This window comes from Astatotilapia calliptera, chromosome 8 (genome assembly GCF_964374335.1).
Source record: "Astatotilapia calliptera chromosome 8, fAstCal68.1, whole genome shotgun sequence".
In the NCBI taxonomy this organism is placed as follows: Eukaryota; Metazoa; Chordata; class Actinopteri; order Cichliformes; family Cichlidae; genus Astatotilapia; species Astatotilapia calliptera.
In genome coordinates, this window is record NC_137429.1 from 5,756,631 (window position 1) to 5,777,482 (window position 20,852).

The 20,852-nt window shown below is 42.0% G+C and overlaps 1 protein-coding gene and 1 long non-coding RNA gene across 4 annotated transcripts in view; one reads left to right on the forward strand and one right to left on the reverse strand.

Annotated features, from left to right (window-relative positions):
• Window positions 1–964: 964 nt before the first annotated feature.
• etv4 (ETS variant transcription factor 4) overlaps window positions 965–20,852 on the reverse strand; it is a 39,238-nt gene continuing 19,350 nt past the window's right edge. For all 3 annotated transcript variants that reach the window (XM_026178095.2, XM_026178092.2, XM_026178096.2), the window contains exons 5-12: window positions 13,658–13,787; window positions 12,056–12,238; window positions 11,544–11,959; window positions 7,626–7,694; window positions 7,015–7,062; window positions 5,417–5,589; window positions 2,157–2,258; window positions 965–1,485 (exon numbers count right to left, since the gene is read on the reverse strand). In XM_026178095.2, the coding sequence (XP_026033880.1) occupies window positions 1,258–1,485; window positions 2,157–2,258; window positions 5,417–5,589; window positions 7,015–7,062; window positions 7,626–7,694; window positions 11,544–11,959; window positions 12,056–12,238; window positions 13,658–13,787 (1,349 nt within the window). In that variant the 3' untranslated portion in view covers window positions 965–1,257. The remainder of the gene's footprint in view (window positions 1,486–2,156; window positions 2,259–5,416; window positions 5,590–7,014; window positions 7,063–7,625; window positions 7,695–11,543; window positions 11,960–12,055; window positions 12,239–13,657; window positions 13,788–20,852) is intronic.
• On the forward strand, window positions 5,470–6,717 carry LOC145430364 (uncharacterized). The gene is made up of 2 exons (XR_013910898.1): window positions 5,470–5,608; window positions 6,125–6,717. It is a non-coding gene; the product is annotated as an uncharacterized LOC145430364 (long non-coding RNA).

Genomic DNA, 20,852 nt, shown 5'->3' on the forward strand with positions numbered 1-20,852 from the left:
CAATCTTAGTTCAGGGTGATGATATCTCCCCCCTGACCTGTCATCCTGGCTCCCCCTCGCCATACCATGTTGGAACAGTGAGCTACTTGTTGTTTCACCGACCCTTACTTATTTTATGGATACAGATGCCCCCAGAAAGGAATCCGAACTTGTGATCCTCCACTCCAAAGGTGTGTAGTCTTGCCACTACGCTATACAGCTGGCCATAAATAGTATGTATTAAATAGTGTATATATAGTCACTTTAAGATAACATTATGGAGTCAGATGAATTATCACGTTCAAATGGCATTTATTATATTAGTAAGCAATGATTTAGTGTGCCTTCTTGAATTTGGTGCCTAACACCTGTAATCGACTTCTTTTGTTCTCTGCAGTGGTTTTCAAACGTCCTGCCTGAGGCACATCGAAGGGCAAGCCAGAATTTCAAGGCACACAATGGAGGTAGCAATCGTTATTGCTACCTCCAGTTAAAAGCTCTTTGGGTTTTAAAGTGTGTCTGTAGAGACTTTGCATCGTTTTAGTGCTAGTTAACTCCAAATGATGCATTTAGCCAGAAAGCTGTTGACATTTTACAACTGAACTTGTAACAGGTAGCTTTTGCAGTTTGTTTTTTTCCCCTCATCTTTGTGGTTTTGTGTTGCTGTCTCCAAACGAAAACGTTTCACCACCTCACAAATGTTATCCTCCCCACTATGAACCAGAATGTTTCAGTTATGCTAAAATATCATCTTTTAAAGCTCAAAGGTATGCGGCCATACCTTGGTTGGTACCATAACCAGTTTTAGCAGCAGATGGTGCAGCTCCACCCTTACAACTATCCCTTAAACTGCCCTCCTGAATGACGAATAGTACCTGGCTACAACGGGTCAGTCTAATTTGAATTAAGAAACACTTGATTAAAATTCTCATCACTATTCAGTAACATTGCTTTCAGCTGTGTTAAAGAATTCTCAGGACTTCAGTTTGAATATTATTATGAGTATTTATTAAGCAATCTCTTCAACCACAGTCAGGTTTATGGATTGAATAAGCCTCGAATGTGAGAGGAATACAGCTCTTAAAAATAAAACAAAACCAAAAAAAATCCCTAATGCGATTAATTTAAAATAAAAACACCATATCCTTATATACAAGAGGATGGGGTGGGCATGTGCAAGAGGTGCATGGGGTTTTGTGGGGCATGTATGATGGTGGGTTGGTACAATGGGAACATCTCTGAAGGTGGGGTAGAAAGGAGGGCGTGTTGGGGCTGGCTTTAGTACATGTAGCCTTTGGAGTAGGGCTGAGGGCCCATGTTTTGAGGGGCTTGTTCCGGGGTGTAAGGCACCCCCTCGTCCAGGTGCGACAGAGGCACTGTGTCCTCCTCGTTGACGTAGCGCTCGAACTCAGCCTTCAGGCTGGGTCGCTGATTGTCGGGGAAGGCCAGGGAGATTAGAGCCTCGGGCTCACAAACGAACTTGTAAACGTAGCGCTCCCCAGCCACCTAGAGAGAGAGAGAGAGGAGGATTATTTAAAATGAAATACGAATGCATTTGTAAACTAATATTTCACAGTTTCTGTAGCCTCTGAGGGCTGCAGAGACTAAGCACTCAGTATAAGAGAAAATTGGGAGATGTATATAAATATAAAAGTGCTGGAAATGTGTTATATCCACTTTGAACGAGAACACCAAACTGTTTCCTTTTCTTTAGCTATCCAGCAAGACGAGTGCACGAGTATATTCCTATTCCAGGGCGTCAGATACTAACTTTTTGTCTTAAGTTGTCACAGACAAATGCACAAGATGCCTTTTCGGAATATTTGGTGTGAGAGTTTATGTTCCTGTTTTTATGGAGCATCCAGTGTGTGGTGATATTTAGACAAAGGGCAAATCTCAAAATCAGCACCTCTCCAGCCTTTTACTGAGTGAAAACAAAGCAAATCAGTGTATTTAGTGTACTTAGACATAAATCCAGGGGTTCCTTTGCAAACATTAATACGTGACAAGTTGCAAGAGGTCTATTTTTTTAATAACTTGCCAATGCATCAGGCACTGACATTAAGGGCACTTTTGTGCATCTTTGACTGCCCTCTGACAACTGGAGGCGCTGTACTGAAAACCTATGTGGGATTACTTTGGTTCCCAGTAGATTTAGTGCTGGCTGCGTTTTGTACCTTTTGCATGATTCCCTTCTCGTAGTAGTAGCGCAGAGAACGGCTGAGCTTGTCATAGTTCATGGCTGGACGGTTCTTCTGCATTCCCCACAGCCTGGCAACCTGAGAAAGAAGAAATAAATCAGTTAAAAATGTGTTTGCATGCTTTTAAATAGTGTAAAACATAACCTTCCTCAAATTACATTTCAAGAAGATCGAGTCTTTTTGCGCTAATAGTTGGACACAGGTAGTTAATTCCACAGGTTGCCCACTAGAGGGCCTCAGTAGCAAGCCAAACTTCATTCTGCTATTAAATTCGACAGTATCAACATGCCAAGACCAGGGCGAGTCCTCACATGTGGATTCACTTCCTTTTTATGTAACCATTACCACTTGAATGCAACCAGAGTCCCACAGTGTTTGCAGTGAAACAGGAGTCAGGGCGGGTTGTCAGGGGCAGCCCAAAATTTGAACCCTGGGCTGATAAAGCAGCTCTGCCTCTTATAGAAAATGAATGCCTCACATTAACACCCCCCCCCACCACCACCACCACCACCACCACCACCACCCCCCCACACACACACACACACATACACAAGGGGAAATAAATCAAGGAATTGTGCAACAGTGGATACATTTTCTGTTGACAAACACCTTGGATGTAGGAAGAAACCGTAAAGCTTGGGATGGGGGGGGGGCATTGATATTCATGACTCAGGAAGACAGGTTGTATCCCACAGTGGCCCAGCAGCCCCGTTTGATCTCTGAGTGCGCTCTCAGCTCTAATTGCGCTTGTAAAACTCTTACCCCATTCATTTTTAATGTACAGTAAAAAGATAATGGAAAACACAATATAGGCCTGTCTGTATTAGGGCCCACCTAAATGGAGGCGCTCTGATATCCAATCAAACTGCAGACTTAAACATTGCAAAAATGTCTGGACTTAAGAAATGTGAGGAGGTGAGAGAGAACAGGGGTGTTGGATGTTTCTGTGATAGTGCTTGTCCTTCATTTATCAATCCAGTGCGTGTTGAATAATGTATGGGGGCCTAATGGAAGATGGATCAGAAAATAGGCCTATGAGGAAAGTGGCCAAATCCCCCTTCTCATTGAAGGTGCTACCTAGATTACAGCAAACCCTCACTAAATTTATTTAAAGAGTATCCTTATCATATTAATGTCACAATCACTACCAGTACTATCAGTGGACAAGGCCACACAGTAATGTGTTAAAAATAATGCATTTTATATCGCAGTAGTCTTTTTTTCAAACATTTAAAGTGATATTGTTACTGCAGAGAAAGCTCCAGTTAAACTAGAACTTCTTTTAAAGTTACCCAACAAAGTGACATATGTCTGACACTCACTGGATATTAAAGTCTAAGGAACTTAGCAAACTGAAACATAAAGATGTCTCTCTTAAGAGCTAGACAGCCTCTGCATCTGTGTATGGCCATTTTCAAAGATGCATTAAATCTAGTTTATGTAGTGCTGCGCAACACCTTCTGCCTCAGGGTGCTTTAAGGTAAAGACCCTACAACATTTGAGAGAGAATCCCAGGAATCAGACAGTCCCCTCTGAACAAGCACTAGGTGACTGTGGGAAGGAAGAACTCCTGTTTAACAGGAAGAGACCTGCAGCACTGATCGAATGAGCTTCTGAAGGGTTGCCCCTGTACTTCTGTAAACAAAAGTGTAAAAGATGGACATGACTACTGGACCTTAAAAAGTTTAGCAAGCATCGCTGAGCCTTAACCCTTTAAGACCTACCATAGAACCAAGTCCGCCAGAGCTTATATTATATTTTTACATGCTGTAGTGCCATTTTTGGGAGCATTTCAAGTTGCTATACATCAATATAACCATTACAGCCTAAATTTTAATAATATGTCTGCATTAAGTGCATAGTAATTACATAAATTGCAAAAAAGTGCAGTAAACTACCAAAAAATTGAAAATCGTTTTTGTTTTTTTAACATATATTTCTAGTTAGAGAAATTTAAGAGGCTTATCCCTCAAAACTGTAAATACAAAAAAGTTGCACAAAATAGTTTCCCACCACAGGAAATTTATTTTGAGTGTCTTCATAGTTTTATTTTTGAAATACACCAATTTCTATACACTGCAGGAAAAACGAAAATAAATATTATAGTGCAAATTTGCAAAAAAACAGCATATGCATCAAAATAAACTATTTTCAGCAGTGCAATATGTGTCCTAAGCATCCCAGAAACGACACAGAAAGTCATAAAGTCAAAGATAACTTTTAAAAACACCAGTATAGGCTCATGAGGCCCTGATGGTAAAAAACTACATTTCCGCGAAAATGACGCCACTTCCGGTTTCGGGCAGGTCATGGCAGACATGTGAAAGTTCGCGCTGACGTCTATTCCAACATAGGAAGTGTTACAAACAGCTGATCGGATCAGCAAAGCGTGTTTCTGAATATTATGTTTTTGTTCCTGCAAGCGCTTTTTATGCAGTTTTTGCAAAGCTATATGTGGAAGGAAACTGTGACTTAGGGCAGGCTGATGGCATAAGATGCAAGTACAACTCCTCCGGTTTCATATGCAAAAAATTTTTTTGCGCTAGCTTACGTGGTTGCAGAGCTACCAGGATTTAAAAATAGTTACGCAAAACAGAGCGTGCCTGCTCCGATCGATTTTAAAGGGTTAAAGCTTTGTTCTTTGTAATGGCCAGCAGGGGGCGGCTCTTCTTGTTTCAAAGAATTTCATTTTGTATTGAAGTCTTGGAAACAACCATTGACTCACTTTTACTGGGATGCCAGCGAACTCTTTCCTGATGATTTTATGGGCTTAGTCGTTAGTTTAAATTCATGTGACTACCAGTGATGGTGAAGGACACTGGTAATAGACATGTGATGTGGGAACTACACTACACTACACTTTTCTAAGCAGCCACATCCTGTCTGCTGGTTATAATCAACTGTCAAGTACAAAACAAGAAAAACGGGAAATGAGAGAACCGCTTTCGGTGTGGAAGCCCCTTAATTTTGTTTGCAATTTATGGTCATTCTAATAGTTAGAAAGGATGATCATTCAGACTCTAACCAGAGTAGATAATACCGTTTCAGTTACAAATCATTAGCCAATGAGTGTGTGGTTTCACAGTCTGATTCATCCTCTGTTATCAAATCGGGTTAAAATAGTAAGACCAGTGGGTGACATCATGATGGCTAGCCTGGTCGATTATAGTGCCTACAGACAACGCTTCCCCACCATCTTTGAAGAAAAAAAAAGGTCGTTTACAGTTCAGACTTACCTCTTCTGGTTCAATTAGTTTGAATTCCATGCCGCGGCCTGTCCAGGCGATGAAGTGGGCATTGCCTGGGTCATCCAGAAGGGCCACCAGGAACTGCCAGAGCTGCAAAGAGCCACGGCGCTGGTAAGGTGTACCCTCACGGAAAAGACCACCCCCTTCCTGCTTCACCTCACCTGGACGAGGAATACAGAGGTACTCAGTATGTTTATAGGCGTCAAAATGCTTTCCATCTATTTCATGTAACCAGGAATTTAGAGATTTGTTGCCCTATGTGCACTGTGGTTTATCTCCAGCCAGTTAATGTGATAGTTGATATATTTTCAGCACATTAATGCATCCGACCATTAAGATTCAATCACTAAATTATGGTCTAAAGTACTTCTTGCTGTGCAAACAAGAAACATTTGACCCCTAACAGCCCAAAAGTGGCTTAATTCTAGTAGGATAAGTACATCCGTAGGTCATCTAATCTTGATTTTTTTTCCCCCCCCCCATGTTTGCATACTCACGTAAACCCAAATCCCCATAAATGTCAGCTTGCAGCTAAAAAAGCCAGAGCATGTTGAACTAGAGGCAAATAGAGATAAAAGTAAGGGGCAGTACAGGGCAAAAAGAAAGAAATCAAGCTTACTACTTAGTAAGGTAAATGGACACTGATTGGTGTTTGGTTCTCGGTTGTTTACCAGGTACTTGATATGTTGTACACAGGTGTTGGAACATGAGATGCACAGCTAAGTTACTGCTGTCGTCTCTCAGAGAACTTGCACACTTGACTGGTTCAACGAGTGCTGACGGCCTCAGGCTCTTCACTCAATCTCCCTTAGCATCAATAACCAACAACACCATGGGAAAAGCTTGTTTCTGTGACAGAGGAGCCCTGCCTGGAGGGTACAAGGAAACCAAACCCACTAACTCAGTTTCTGAGGACACCGGGATCCTTCTGATGTGTGTATAATATGATAGACAGTAAGGCAGTAGTTCCCAACTTTTTTTTTTTTTTGTACTATGATGTACCTCGGTTTCCAGCAGTTTCATTTTCTGCAACCACCATGACCCCACATTAACCAATTAGCATGCAGATAAAATGGGAAAAATTGGCTTCTGTGTAAGAAAAACTAGACGTTGTTTTACTCCATACTGTCAGTACACTGTGAACATTAAAATGACGTGTAAATAATAATTATTGCTGCTCTGTTCACTTCGATTCTAAAGTGCAATTCACTTTCTGCAGCAAATTTCAAATGTATACCACTTTCTTGCTTTTTGACCATCATTAAACGCATTTCTTTTTCTTCTGCTTAGCCATTTACTTTTTTTTTTTTTAAATAAACCATTAACCTTTCTTCTCAAACTTGTTAAGGTTCACTAAAATTGTAATAGTTGAGTTAATCCTTTCATGTCCCCCCACAGCGACTGTAGTGATACCCTTGGGGGTACTTTTACTTCTGGCAGAGAATCAGTCATGTAAGAGATTGAAGTAAGTGACTGTGTTTCCTGTGATTTTCTTTTCTTCCTGTTGTCACTAAGTAACACCTGTGTGCTGTGCATTTGAAGTTGTGTGTGTGCATGCAGAGGGGATATGTGGTAAGCAGGCTCACCTTCGAACTTCTCTGGAACCACACGGGAGTCATTTTCAAACAGATACCCTAAGAGACGAGGGGGGAGAATTGTGTCAGTATTTCAAATGGACTTCATCCTGGCACAACAAGGTTGTTCATCTGGAACCAGTGGCAAGCTTTAAATATATTTCAACCAAAATAACTCACAACATTAATGTCCTTTTAGTATACTAGACCTGTGATATCTTATATGCTGAGTGCATCTGAATGAGATTTCAAATTGCCGAAAATGGTCTTGCAAACAATGGTAAAGAAGGGAGGGCTTGTTTTCCTTTTTGCTGGGGAAATAGTGTGCTTTTTCTAAGACTTATGTTTATTCAGGGATTCTTGAGGCAGGGGTGAGGCGAGAGCCTCTGCCAATGGAAACAGACACACCACTGGTTGGCCAATGGAAGCACGCACACTCTAGGCCGGTTAGCCAATGACCGCAGACCTCTAACCAGAGTAGATAAAGCTTTTGAGACAGGGCAGATTGGGTACATGCAATTTCTGTATACTGACATCACTTAAATTCCTTTAACTCCATAATAACTTTTATTGGAGGCCTTTAAAGGGCATTATTGCAGTAGAATGCAAAACATTCACATTACCTTCATTGCCATGCTGGGAGTTTGGGTAGCCCTCATTGTGATGGTAAATAGAGGGACATCCAGGCACATCTGTAACAGAAACAACGAACTACAGGTTAACAAATTGAACCGACATTTAGATTATGGCATAAAGTACCATTTAGAAATCCCTGTAAGGTGTCAAGTCAAATTAAAATGCAAGGATGGCTGCTAATGTGCTTTCCTAAGCACTACCTGTTTGAGAAAAGTGGGTGTATTAGCTGGATTTAGTGGGATCATTGTGACCTGCAAGGGCAAATGCTGCATTTATCATATCACTTCTCTTGTCCCTGGTGGTATTTTTAGGCCATGAGCAAGCACCTGCACCAGACCAGAAAAGTGGTACAGTATACAGTGTCTGCACTTTGTCTGGGCACATCGTTGGCTCGCTCAAATCACTGATATAGATTTTACACTGCTCTTCATAAACCTTCCGGCAAAATTCTCTGCAAGTTGGGACAGTTGTGAAGTGCATTTCACATGTAATGTGAGAATATTGTTTTCCATTTCCTGTGACCGAGCCACTAACCTTTGTCTGTGTGTTTTTCTCTTTCTTTGGCTAAGCATACAAAAAAAGGTGACTCATTGCCTATTATAAGAGCTTGTTTGTCTGTTTTTTACAGTCTGTCAACTGTATCAATGAGCCAAGCAAGTGTATAAAACTGAAAGGTGCAGCTCTTTGCCTCTGGCTCTGACCGTGACTCACTCCTGGGGAATGCAGCTGCAGCTCTGCGACTGTGATAAGATGCCACTGGGGAAAATCAAACCTCCATTCCAGAGCAGCGGCGCTCGATCATACTGTAAATAATATGTCTGCCAGAGATGGCAGGCTCTCACCAGGGATTGATGGGTAGACTGGGTGTGAGAGCACTGGGGTTAATTGTCTGCTCCGTGGCATGACCATTCTGCGTCTTTGATTCAACACAATAGCAGTGATTAAGCAATGGAATGCCAATTTGTATGTGAAACTACGAGTCTCATTATCTACCCGGCTTTTAAAATGAGACTGTATACTTGAGGCATTTGACTGTCATTGTTCACATTGTGCAAAGTGAAAGAAAACACTGGTGGTGTTTTTTATTACTCGCTTTCCATTACGTGCTTCTGACATCAAAATTTTGGGATAGAATTTCTTACAGTGACACTGTAATTCAGCAGAAAATAACAAATAACTGAAGGAAAGTATGTCTTCAGACCTGCCTGTATGTATGCAACCTTGCAGATGTTGCGGCTGGCATGGCTGGGTTTTGTATGCTGCACATTAAGAAGCTCAAGAAGATCAATCGACAAGTATGTAGCATGTACTACTTGATCACTTAAAAAAAAAAAAAAAAAGGCAATAACAACTGTCCTCAATCATTGCTTAGATTTTTGGGATGCGGTTTCTATCGTGAAGACTCCAATTCAGCTGCCTAAAAGAAACATCATTTTCCATTTAAATGTTTGCAGAATGCTTTTGGATTTTTATTGACGTGTTAAAAGAAAAAGGTTCTTTTAGACCAGCGGTCCCCAACCTTTTTTGAGCCACAGACCGGTTTAATGACAAACAGTATTTTCACGGACCGACTTTTAAGGTGTCACGGATAAATACAACAAAATAAAATGATACGACCAAGACACAAACTGTGGTATTTTGTAAATATAATAATAAACGTGAATTCTCGGTGTAATTGTGTAACTTTATTAGGAGCGTCCTCCTGAAGTGCGCCAACAACATTGAGAGTAACATCCTCCTCTCTGCCCCTTAGCGCTCTATGGTCGCTATGGTAACCCGTAAATATTCCTTTCAAAATAAGACACACAACTACAACACGGGAAAAGACCCAGGGAAACCTAGTTAACTACAAAAAACCTGAAAACCATAATTTCACACCTGAGCAACAACTCTCACGGCCCGGTACCGATCCGTGGCCCGAGGGTTGGGGACCGCTGTTTTAGACCACCTGAGATCCAGTGACTGACTTTTCAATACAGATGTTAAACACTGCTCAGTAACAGAGAGAGAGAGTATATGTTCTTGAGTGCAGAAAATTTACTGGTAATCACATCCAAGTTTTAGGCCCCTGTCACTTTCTATTATCCTGCACACAGTCCAGTCACTTGTTGTATAATCGTCTACAAAAATAAAGATAAACTTTGATCTTTCATGTCAGATCAGCCTCTGGATTGGTTAAAACCCATATCAGAGAGAGTCTTTTAAGGAAACCCCACCAAATAAAACTTGCTCCTCCACCTAGCAGTTATCCACAGAAAAACATCCTTTGGTACTTTCCCCCATTTCTTTCTCAAGGTTGTGTGACTCTTGTCATTGTTACTGTAAAAACAGCAAGTCAAGACAGTCAGAAATTCTGTTTTCTTTGGATTTCAGCCGTTTTCAGCACATGTGGACCGCTGTCAGCCCTCTAGCCATTTTAATACAGGTGAACGAGGATGCTACGTGTTACTTTTCTCGCTCATTTTAGATTCAGGGAGAAGCCAACAGAAGAGCTACTTTGTATACTCGAATGCTGGTAGTGCTTGTTGTTAAAGTGCCTGAGCTGGCTACCCCACCCCTTACCTCCCCCCATTACCCTTCCACTCCCTCCCCTCACCCACTCCCAAAGCCCGGCCAGTGAGAGGTTCGAGTTACTGTGGCCACGCTCATTTTTCCATTATGAGTTCATCTGCCTGCAGAAAAAGGAAGCCGCTGGTGCAACATGAAACCCTGGAGCACTCCACCGGGGACTCTAGTCTTTCCAGTGCCCTCCATTTTCTCAATGAAATTCCTCTGCCTCTCTCTCACAGAGAGCGGTGAAGGGAGGGAGCGGGATAAGGAAGGAGGGAGGGAGGGAAGGAAGGAGGGAGGGAGGGAGGGAGGGGTGTAGCTACAGCAGAAAAAAAACTTTTTTTTTCTTCCTTTTCACTGCAAAGTGTCAGAGGGTTGAAAGGAGGAGTTTTGGAGGCTAAGAGGGAGTTGAGTAGGAGTGCAGATACAGTGAAGAAGTTTGTTTGCCTTTTGGACATTTTGTTCTAGAGTAAGCAATGTACACAGGGGAGGGTTTTCAACCCATTGATTCGCAAGCAGTCTAACAAGGAGAAATGCTCTATATTTGCTGTTTTGAGTCCCTCAAATGCTTTTTTTCCTCTAATATGACCATTAACTGGTTGTGAACTATTTTCTGGACCAAAAGACAAAAAAGATTAGGACATGCCACCCAGGTCTTGGAAATTAATAGAGTAAAAGAATTTTAGCATACTCTTCAATTGTGTCTTTTGGCTCTTGTGCAAAACCTTTACATGCGCAGAAAAAGAAAACACAGTTGTGTCCATGCCAAACAGAGTTATAATCTCCCAGTAAAAAACAACAACAAAAAAAACACTATCATTGTGCCTGCAATGCCTTGTTTGCAGAGAAGGTTTTTTATACGGTCCTTATCTCCATCACTATGTAACATACTGGCACAATGTGTCTCACTTTCCCATCTGTTTCCTTCTCGCCTAATCTCTGTGGTCACATCCACTGCATTTCAAGATGGATGAAGTCCCAAATAAAGCTTTTCTCTTCTTTTACATATTTTTCAGTTGAATTTGTTAAACAGTGGAACAAATCTGACTAAAGCAGCTGTTACTTTCAAGTCATTTTTTAGTCCACGGCATTGCTTAAGTCCTGAACATTGACATCTTTAATCAACACCCAGTAATTGGGTGTTGATTACTTGGATCACTTAGAAGAAAAGTTGGAGATGTCAGAATGTCTTAGTGTTGCTAAAATGTTTTTGTTAGCAGAGCAAGTGCTTAAACAGTGTTGTCCTGTTTTTGGAATTCCACCTGACCAATCAGAGCAGGTTTGTCTTTACTGGTGGTCCTTGGACAGGAGCTAAAACGATGCGTTTCAGACAGATGAGTGTCATTATTGCTCACCTGGTTCATAGGTGTAATCTGTGGGCTCCTGCTTGACCATCATGTGGGCTGGTGGGAACCGATGTGGGTGCGAGTGTAACTGTGGGTGTTGGTGTGGTCCATGGCCATGGTTGTGTCCGTGTCCATGCCCGTGTCCCTGTCCACTCACATGACCCGGCCCCGCCATATGGGCTGCCCGCTCATACAGCGGGTCCATGTATTCTTGCTTAAAGCTTTGCTGCAGGTAAGGCATGCAGGGGTCAGAGTGCTGCCGATGGTAGCCAACACCACCACCGCCCCCTGGCCCCCCACCGCCACCCCCACCTCCACCAGTGGTGCAGTGGCCAGCTGGGGCAGATGGCATGCGCTGAAAGGCCTGCGCTGGTTGGGGGAACTGAGGGCACATGGGGTCTCCTGAAGGTCCCTGAAACCTGGAACTGGGAAATGAAATAAGGCAGTTTAAGATGCATTCGTCAGGAGAAATCAACATAATATCCAGAATTCCCAATGGTAAGATTTCAGTGCCGTGTCACCTGGCGTTCATGGGGTAACTGTTGCTGGGAAGTGGCTGGGAGGTGGCACCTGGGTTCATGTAACCAGCATCGGGCCGTCCGGCCGTGGCAGGTTTGGGGGAGTAATGCTGCTGCATGGGAGACACGGGGGTCCCTGGGCAGGAGCTCTTTGCTCCTCCTGCTGCCCTTTTCTGCTCATAGGCACTGTGAAGTCAAATAACACATGAATACACTCATGACAAAAAAAACATCCATGCATGACTACACATGTCACAACAGGGGTGAGCTGTTTCTTCAATGAATACAACAAACAAAGCAAGAGTTCATGTGCAGGGATTCAGTCAATAACGTGTGATAAGAGTTTACATGTGGGTTGACCAACTTGGGCTTGGTCATTGTACACTTTTGTTGAGAGAAAAAGTAAAATAAGCATTTATTTTGTCTTTGGTAAGAGTGGATTGTCTAAATATCTGAGGAGGCAATCATCCTTTTGTGTCACTTCAGAGTTCCTCCCCCACTTTCATACAGCAGAAATTAGTTGTTACGGTTGCCACAAATACTCATTGCTTGAGGTGTGCTTACTCATTGCCCATCATTTAGCAGAAAAAATGCTTATAGCCGCGGACTTGGTTGCACACTTTTGATTCCAGGTCAGCCACACTGGCCCCATTGAGCGGGCAAGTTCACAAAATTGGGAGATGTGATAAAGGCAATTTAAGACTTGCCATTGTCATCATCATGCATGGCAGCGTTTACAAAAGTGATGCAATGACTGCTGGTATACTGCACACTTTGGTGTTGTCTCCCATTTTGTGCAACGTGGGACAAGTCTGTGCCAGCCTGCTGATTCCCCTCCACAGAGATCTCTCTGATACAGATGACACCATCACAGAGAAGTTGTTGCTACAGTTGGAAAGTTTGCAGAAAAATTTCACCACCTTCAAACTTTTCCTCCCTGTTTTGACTTCTTGTATCCTTATTCCAGTGTTGTTCAGGTTTACTACCAGGATTAGACTGCAGCGAGTCGAGCGCACGTCAAGCGAGAGCAGCTCTCTAATGTGTCAACCATAAGCCAAAAACAACACCAAAGCACGAGTAGTGGTGACACTGCTTTTGTTTGTGCTGTTGCGTGCCGAGGCTTAAATTTAGAGGCGACGGTGGTGGCGGTGCTTTTGCCCTTCAGCTTTTGAACAGTTTGCCCGAGGGGGATGAGGCTTGCAGTGATTTCCTGTATATCAAGCTTCAAAACACTTAAGTTCGTGACATGACATCATATTTTCTTTATTTTAATTGACGTTTTATTTTTTGCATTATTACTTTTGTGATCTCCATTGGTTTTTTTTGTTTGTTTTTTTTAAAGGTGTTGTACAAAAAACTTACTGTGACTGAAACTATCCTATATTGAAGAAACAAGACCGTTTTGTCTGGACTGTCTTGAATAATCATGAAGGTAATTTTTGATGTTTGATGGCATTGTTGATGAAGAAATCCCAGAGATAAAATATTAAAAGTTCGACAGATTCAACCAAGAATTTATCTTCATAGTGAGATAAAGATAAGTTGAATGCACCGTTTTTATTTGGGTGAAGTCATCCATGACTAAACATGCACTACAGTAAATACCTGGCATAAAGGCACTGCTCTCCACTGGGGTAGCTGAAGCTCGGTTTGTGGCTACAAGACTGGCTGGGGTCGGAGCCCGGGCTCTGCGGTTCCTTCTTGATGGTGACTGGAGGGCTGTGAAATGCCACCGCTACAAGAGACAGTAAACAGAGATGAAACTTGGCGCACACACAGGACAACTTTTGTATATTCTTTTGTCATCCAGCCCTGCCCTGATACTACTGCTATTAAGCTCAAAGGCAAAAACGGCAAAAACAAATTCTTCTGTCTGCACAGGAATCTCTTTTACATGCCAGCCTAGATGCTTTAGTGACTGTCAACTGCAAAACACAGGGCAGCAGATAGACACGTATAAACACACATACACACACACTTACATAAACACTGACAGGGACAGGCACACAAAAGCACACATGCTCGCACACGACCACATTCCAGCAGTCATTTGAAAGCGCAGAGTGTCCTCGCCCACTTTTCTTCGCTCTTCCAGACACAACAGCAGTCAAAACTTCCTCTTTCAAAGTTAAGCTTCGTGTTAAACTTCAAGTTAAACAACTGTACGGGCCAGAGAGATGTCTATGGAGCGATGAAAGCAAATGTCACAGCTCTGTTAGAACGGCATATACACTCAGCATTCTTTCCGATTTGGTATCCAGATGTCAGCCTTTGCTTGTATCCTTCTTGTTTTGCATTTGATGGCGAGATAAAAAAGAAAGCACAGACAGCGATAACAGATAACCTGATAATGTGTCATGTGCTACAAAAAAAAAAAAAAGTTTCAGCTTCTTTTTAACTAAATGTTTTTTCCATATGATGATCCCCCAAAGGAATCTACTCAATCTTTAACACACCAAACTGTCCATCAAGCCAGACTGCTGGAGGGGACCTTTGCCTCGACAGCCACAGAAACCACCCAAAGTGGAGCTTCAAAATGTGCCGAGGGCTTGTGTTTATTATGTGAGGGGAGGTTTTCACCCGGAGAACTGTACAGGATGTTTTTCTGGTCCCGACAGGGTAAACAGCAGCAGCTGCGCACTTCCAGCTGGGGAGGCATGTATTTAAGTGTGCGCATGTGTGCAGGAGCGCGCGTGTGTATTAGCAATCTCGGCTAGTCTCTGGGCTGCGTGCATAAAAGTATGTATCCCTTTTGTGTGTGGGTGTGGGTGTGTGTTCAGTGGGTGTGGAGCTGACGGAGCAGACCACACTGAAAGCTCAACCCAGGTAATTATATAGCATCGTCCATTCACAAAAAGAGGAGGAAAAAGAAGTCTGGCTCTACTGAATGAAGCCCAAAATGACTGTCCCACTAAAGCAGGAGGTAGAAAGTGAAACAAAATGGAAACTGACACAACATTACAGTGACATAAACCACAAACTGCCTCAGGGATCTGCTGTTAAGATGGAAGTTGGAAGTATTACTTCTTAAAAAAAGAAATAAAATGGCAACATTAAAATAGTTTTCATTAAATGGTTGTACACTCGGTCAACAAACATATGTAGTCACATGAAAACAGTTATTATTTTGCAGGACTCTTCAGAAGCTTTGTCAGTTTGCTGGTCTGAAGCTTTCCGGTGTGTGCTAACACAATTCCACCCCATAGTCCTACCATTCAATGCTTAACAAACTGCCAAAAAAAGGTCAAGAGCTACATCTCAGATTCTACAGGCCTCGGTGTGTTAAATGTTAACGTTCATGAGAGTATAATTAGAAAAAGACAGATTATTTGGAAGGGTTGCCAGGCGACGACCTCTTGGTGGCAGAGCTCAAGTTTGCAAAGTTACAACTGAACAAACCACGACACTTCTGGAACAGTGTCCTTTGGACTGATAAGACCAAAGTAGAGACGTCTGGGTACAATATACAACATATGATGATCTGGGCTTGTTTTGCAGTCATTGAGGCCATCTGCCCTCCAGCTAAAGCTTGGGCCAAACAGAGACATACAAGAGTGTCATCCCAAGCACAGCAGCAAATCTACAACAGAAAAACCTATGAGATGGATGCAGTGGTGCCATCCACACCTAAACCTGATTGAAACTGATATAAACAAATGTCTGCAAGCCTTGATGAACTCATGTACACTGTAAAGAAAAGAGGGCTAAAGTCCCTCCACAGTGACCTGAGAAACTGATGAAATCATATAGAAAACCATTACCTGAAAACATTGCTGCTAAAGGTGGTTTTTACAAGTTACTGAATAATGGGACGTACTTAGTTTTGCAGGACTGTACAAGTGTAATACCTTTACACAACGCTATCGCTAAAGTAATAATAATAATATTTAGTTGATAAAAAAAAGTTTGGAAATGCCAACAATTCACCCGAGTTTTTTTGCTTCTCACTCACTAGTTTCACACACAGCAGAACATTTTATATATGGTCCCATTTACAGTAAAATAAGAAACAAAACAAAAATATACTACAGGGTGTGACATCAACTGCTGTCCAATATACCTTGCCCTGCCCTTTATTATTTTCCCTCTCTGAGCATGTGTCACAAATACCCTTTTTAAACATTTTCAATAACACCTACGCATATCCAAAATCCTCTGCCAACTGCTGTGGATTCAAACTTGCAATTCCTGTTCGAGTGTTTGTTTTACTTTAACCTGAATGCCTTTGAGAAAGCAAACACATTAAATGATAAATTATGTGATTTCAGAGCGCTGCTCATCATCATATCCTTCCTATTTTTGGTCTGTACTTACTCTCCCATGGCAGGCAGGCAGGTGAGGAAGTGTTGGCTTTAGTGGAGGATCAACAGGATTAGAGAGCATTTACCCAGATTTCCCAGACAGACGCGATGGGATTCCAGCCTCCTCTAAGTCTCCGACAGTTTGTCTGCTAGCACACAGAGGGTGGCACATGACCGCTGCTCTAATAATACAGCAGTGTTTGTCTGTTGACATCCCCATCTTTCTCTGTCTTGGTCATGAACTGCAGACAATCCTCAGAGAGTGTCCATTCACAGCGCGGCCAAGCAGAGCCACTAATGCGATTGGCAGGAATATTGCCCTTGATGTGGCTTTCAGTTCATGATGATGTTCCATTTCAAAGAGACCGGCCGGGTAACGGCGTCAGCTGTACTCAGAAGGGTCTGGGTATGTGTGTGTGTTTGAGTTATTTGTGTGTGACCTTTCTGGAATATTAATTAATCTGGTAAATGAGCACCATGCAGATTTGTGTGTTTGTGTAATTTGCCTGCGAGTGTGACTGCTGTCGCATGGGGACTTCAATTAGACACACACACAGAGTTGGTGAAACATGAATACAGCAATTTCTGAGAGAATCTGCAGTCATTTTCACTAAAGGAACACAATCGCACTTGCAATGAATGATAACGTGTGATTTGGAAAAGCATTGTGCTGACAATGGCCTAAACATGCTGGGTCCCTTAGAAACACGGATCCATCTACACTATCTATTGTTAATGTTTATCTACACTAACAAGTGACAATGATTTATGAAATCTGGGGACTGTTTACTATACATAAGTGTTCAGAGGCCTATTTTAAGCAGCCAAATCTCCTGTGCCCTGGGGCAGATTGCACTCCATTACTCAAATTTATCATCTTACATTTTTTAATTCTTTCAGAGTACCATGACATCAGTTTTAGGACCTGTAAGGCTCTGATGGCCTCTCTTTTTTTCTGGTTCGGGCCACTTTGTATCTTTCTGCTAAGGAAGCACACAAAGTTGTATTGTTTCCGTTTGTGGACATTTTGTTGCTTCGAATTTCTCATGAAACTTGTCATAGAGTTCTTGTACAAAGAAAGTTCTTTTTGTTTTTTCTTCCCCAAAAGAAATACCCCCGCGGGCGATGCTTCAGACATCATACAATGAGCCAAATGTATCACTTCTAACAGTTTTCACATGTGTACTTACGTAATTGGAAAAGGGTGGGTTTTTGTAATTAACCCTTAAGACCAGTTAAGTCTTTAATATATTGACTTGCTTTAGATAAAGTGGTCCACTGGGCTGACTGGAGCTAAAAATGGCTTCTCCAGCACATCCCTGTATCTGTAGTATCAAACCCATGAGTGAAAATGCTCCCTGAACCACTTCTTCATTGTTTGAGTTGAACTAATCCTGGCATTATCATCCTGGAGTATGTCTGTGCCAGCAGCGAATACAAAAGAAAACTCCATTTAAAATGGAAAAACCTGGTCTTTTTTTTCTGACCTCATTTCAGGTCACATCATAAGACTGCCCCTACTGGCTTGTACGGTAGCCACGAGGCGTGATGGGAACGCCACTTTATCCCCTTCTCTTCTTACCCAGAGGCATCCATTGGTCTGGACCAGGGCAAATCTGGATTCAGACCAAACAGTGTTTTCTTTACCATTGCTCCAGAGTCCAGCGTTTATGCTCCCCAAGCAAACTAAAGCCTTTAATTTTGATTAGCCTCACTGATAAGTGGTTTTCTTAAGGCTACACAGCTGTTTAGTCACAATCCCTCGAATTCTTTTTACACTGTGAGCGTGGAAATGTTCTTAATTTCACTGTTAAACACAATCAAGAGTTTTATTGCTGATTTCAATGATTTTATTTCACCAAGTGTTTAATGAACCTCCAGTTTCTGACCGCATTTATTTCTCAGAGATGACTATTATTCACCACTATGTCCTTCCAGGTTTAATGGACAGCATTATTAACTCAGTTTTATTTGTTTCAGTAGATTTTCTTAGGTGTTTTTTTTTTCATCACTTGATGCGGGCCACCAATGACTAACTCTTCAGACGTGGAATAACATCTTTTCCACGAACACGGGATGTGTCTTCCTACATGGTGCTTTAAGAAATAAGCTATTGAGTGCATCAGTTGGGGTTAAATAACCTGTTGCCAGCTGAAACATATTATTCACTGCAGTAATTATCTAGTGGAAGGCTCTTACCTGTTTGCTTAGTGAAATCCAAGTGGGGACTTTTTTTCCCCCCAGGTAGTGTATATTGTTTAAGGTGCACGTGTGCATGCAGAAAATCTTCTTCTTGACACAGTAAAACTTTGATATATTAGAGCTAGAATGGAAAATTGGGGATTGCCACAATAAAAAAAAAAAAAAAAAAAATGTTGGGACATTGCCATCTTTAAAGCCAAGCCGCTGGTGTATCTTAAAACATAATCTGGGAATAAGTGTAACATCCAGCTCCAGGAATAGTCATTAAAACAAACTCTGGTCTCCCCCAACTATTACAAACTCTCTGGTATATCACAGTAAATCTCTCTGTCCAAATGATGTCAAATTTGCAGCTAAAGTTTATACGGTGTTGGCAGTCTTGTAAACGGATCCAGGGAGAGTTATGTTCTTCCACGTTCACTTCTCTTCCTGCTTTTATTTGGGGCAGTATAACCTCCCGGGCGCCCAATGGCTGCCCACTGCTTCACTGAGTGAATGGGTTAAATGCAGAGAGCAATTTCCCCACGGGGCTCAATAAAGTACAATAATGTACACACTTTCTTCTTCTTCTAACTGCTTTGTTAAATGTTACATCATCACAGAGACCCTCATATTTCATGGTTTTAGGGGGAGGGACAGTTTGTGAACTTAAACATGGATCACGGAGGAAACTGAAAGGTGTTTAGAAGTCAAGAGACAGATACAGTACACAACAGCTTTTGCGTTGTAAATCAGACAATTTTGAGATAACACAGAAGTATATACGGTAAAATAAATGTATGCGAGTGTAGTGATGTGTATGCCTTTCCACATTTCATGCACAGGAGTGTATAAAATGTGTGCAACGTCTGTTAGATTCCCACCACCTCTTAAGGTCAAAGGGCTCTTCCTCAATCCAAACACATCTCATCTCCTCCTTCCTTATTTTGTCGTATTCTTTGCCATTTGCACCCTTTTTTGAGCCCTGTGTAAAGGGATAACCCTGAGCTAAAGACAGGGTGGAGATGCGCTCTTACATATGTAAATGTTGGCTCTTAGAGGGGGAGGATGCAGGGTGAAAGGTGATGGTCATGGTTGAGTGCTTTAGGAAGTAGAGGGATAATTACATTGGGTAGGTTTCCATTCAACAGACACCTACCACAAACAAATGGCATAAGCAAGCACGATCCCCACACAGACTCTTCACTACACAATGGTCTCCTCAGCTGAGCCATATGGAGTTGGGGTGAAAATGTCAGGAAACACTATTGGGGTTCCACACAAAAACACAAATAGTACTGACACCGACTGATATTTTAAACCAGTTTTTGCAAAAATCTCTACGATCGCCTTGATTGAAAGAGACAGAATGATGGGATTAAACTTTCATGAACTGTATCAGTCAAAAATATTTTAATATCTTAAGTGAAGGAGCTGCTGCGTGCAGTTGACGAGACCTGGCTATGAACTCTTCCATCTTATTTTGGACAGATTATTTCCTACCATTAAAGGCTCTAGTGTAGGGAAATCCAATCTGAAGACAGGAGTGCATCTGGAGAGTCTTACGTTGGATGTTTATATGCTGCTTGGCCAAGTGCTAAGCCTCTGGAAGTCTGCAGCACACGACAGCCTCGCTCACAATAACTCATTGGACATCAGCCTCGGTGTCAAACAGGGTGACTGGAGCTTGCTAAAGCGAGGAACTTGTGAAGCGTAACGTAAATACACACTTAATGCATCCAATCATACAAATAAGATTCAAGTCGGACTCTTGGAGGGATCTTCTCGGGGTTATCTAGAGATCTGGTTCCCGTCTCACATGAAATGTGCTGTACATGGCAGAACGAATGACACGTGGCCTCAGCGTGCTGCACAGCCACGTTAAAAGCAAGCTGCAAAGATGGCCTACACCTGGTCTCCCACTCTTTCCAATTGATCTCTTGTGGTGAGTGATCAATAATAACAAGGATGCCAATTATGCCATGATGGTTTTAAAGGTTAAAAAGGAAGTTATTGATTTACAGAGGCTGTGAATCACGTTATTTGCTTAGTGAATACATTGTGGTGGAGACATAATAGGAGAATGCCTGGCACAGTATAAAAGAATCTAAAAGCATTTAAAGTGTAGGTTACATCAAACCTATAATGCATGTGTTGACAGTCAAAGTTTTGCACAGACTGGTGGATTTTACTTTGTGAGACCAAGCTTATGGTCTAATTCTAAGTTTATATAGTTTGTTTTGTGTGGGTTCTCTTTTTTAAACACTAAACAGATAAAAATAAATAGATCGCAGCTGTGTACCTGATTTTTGAGCTTC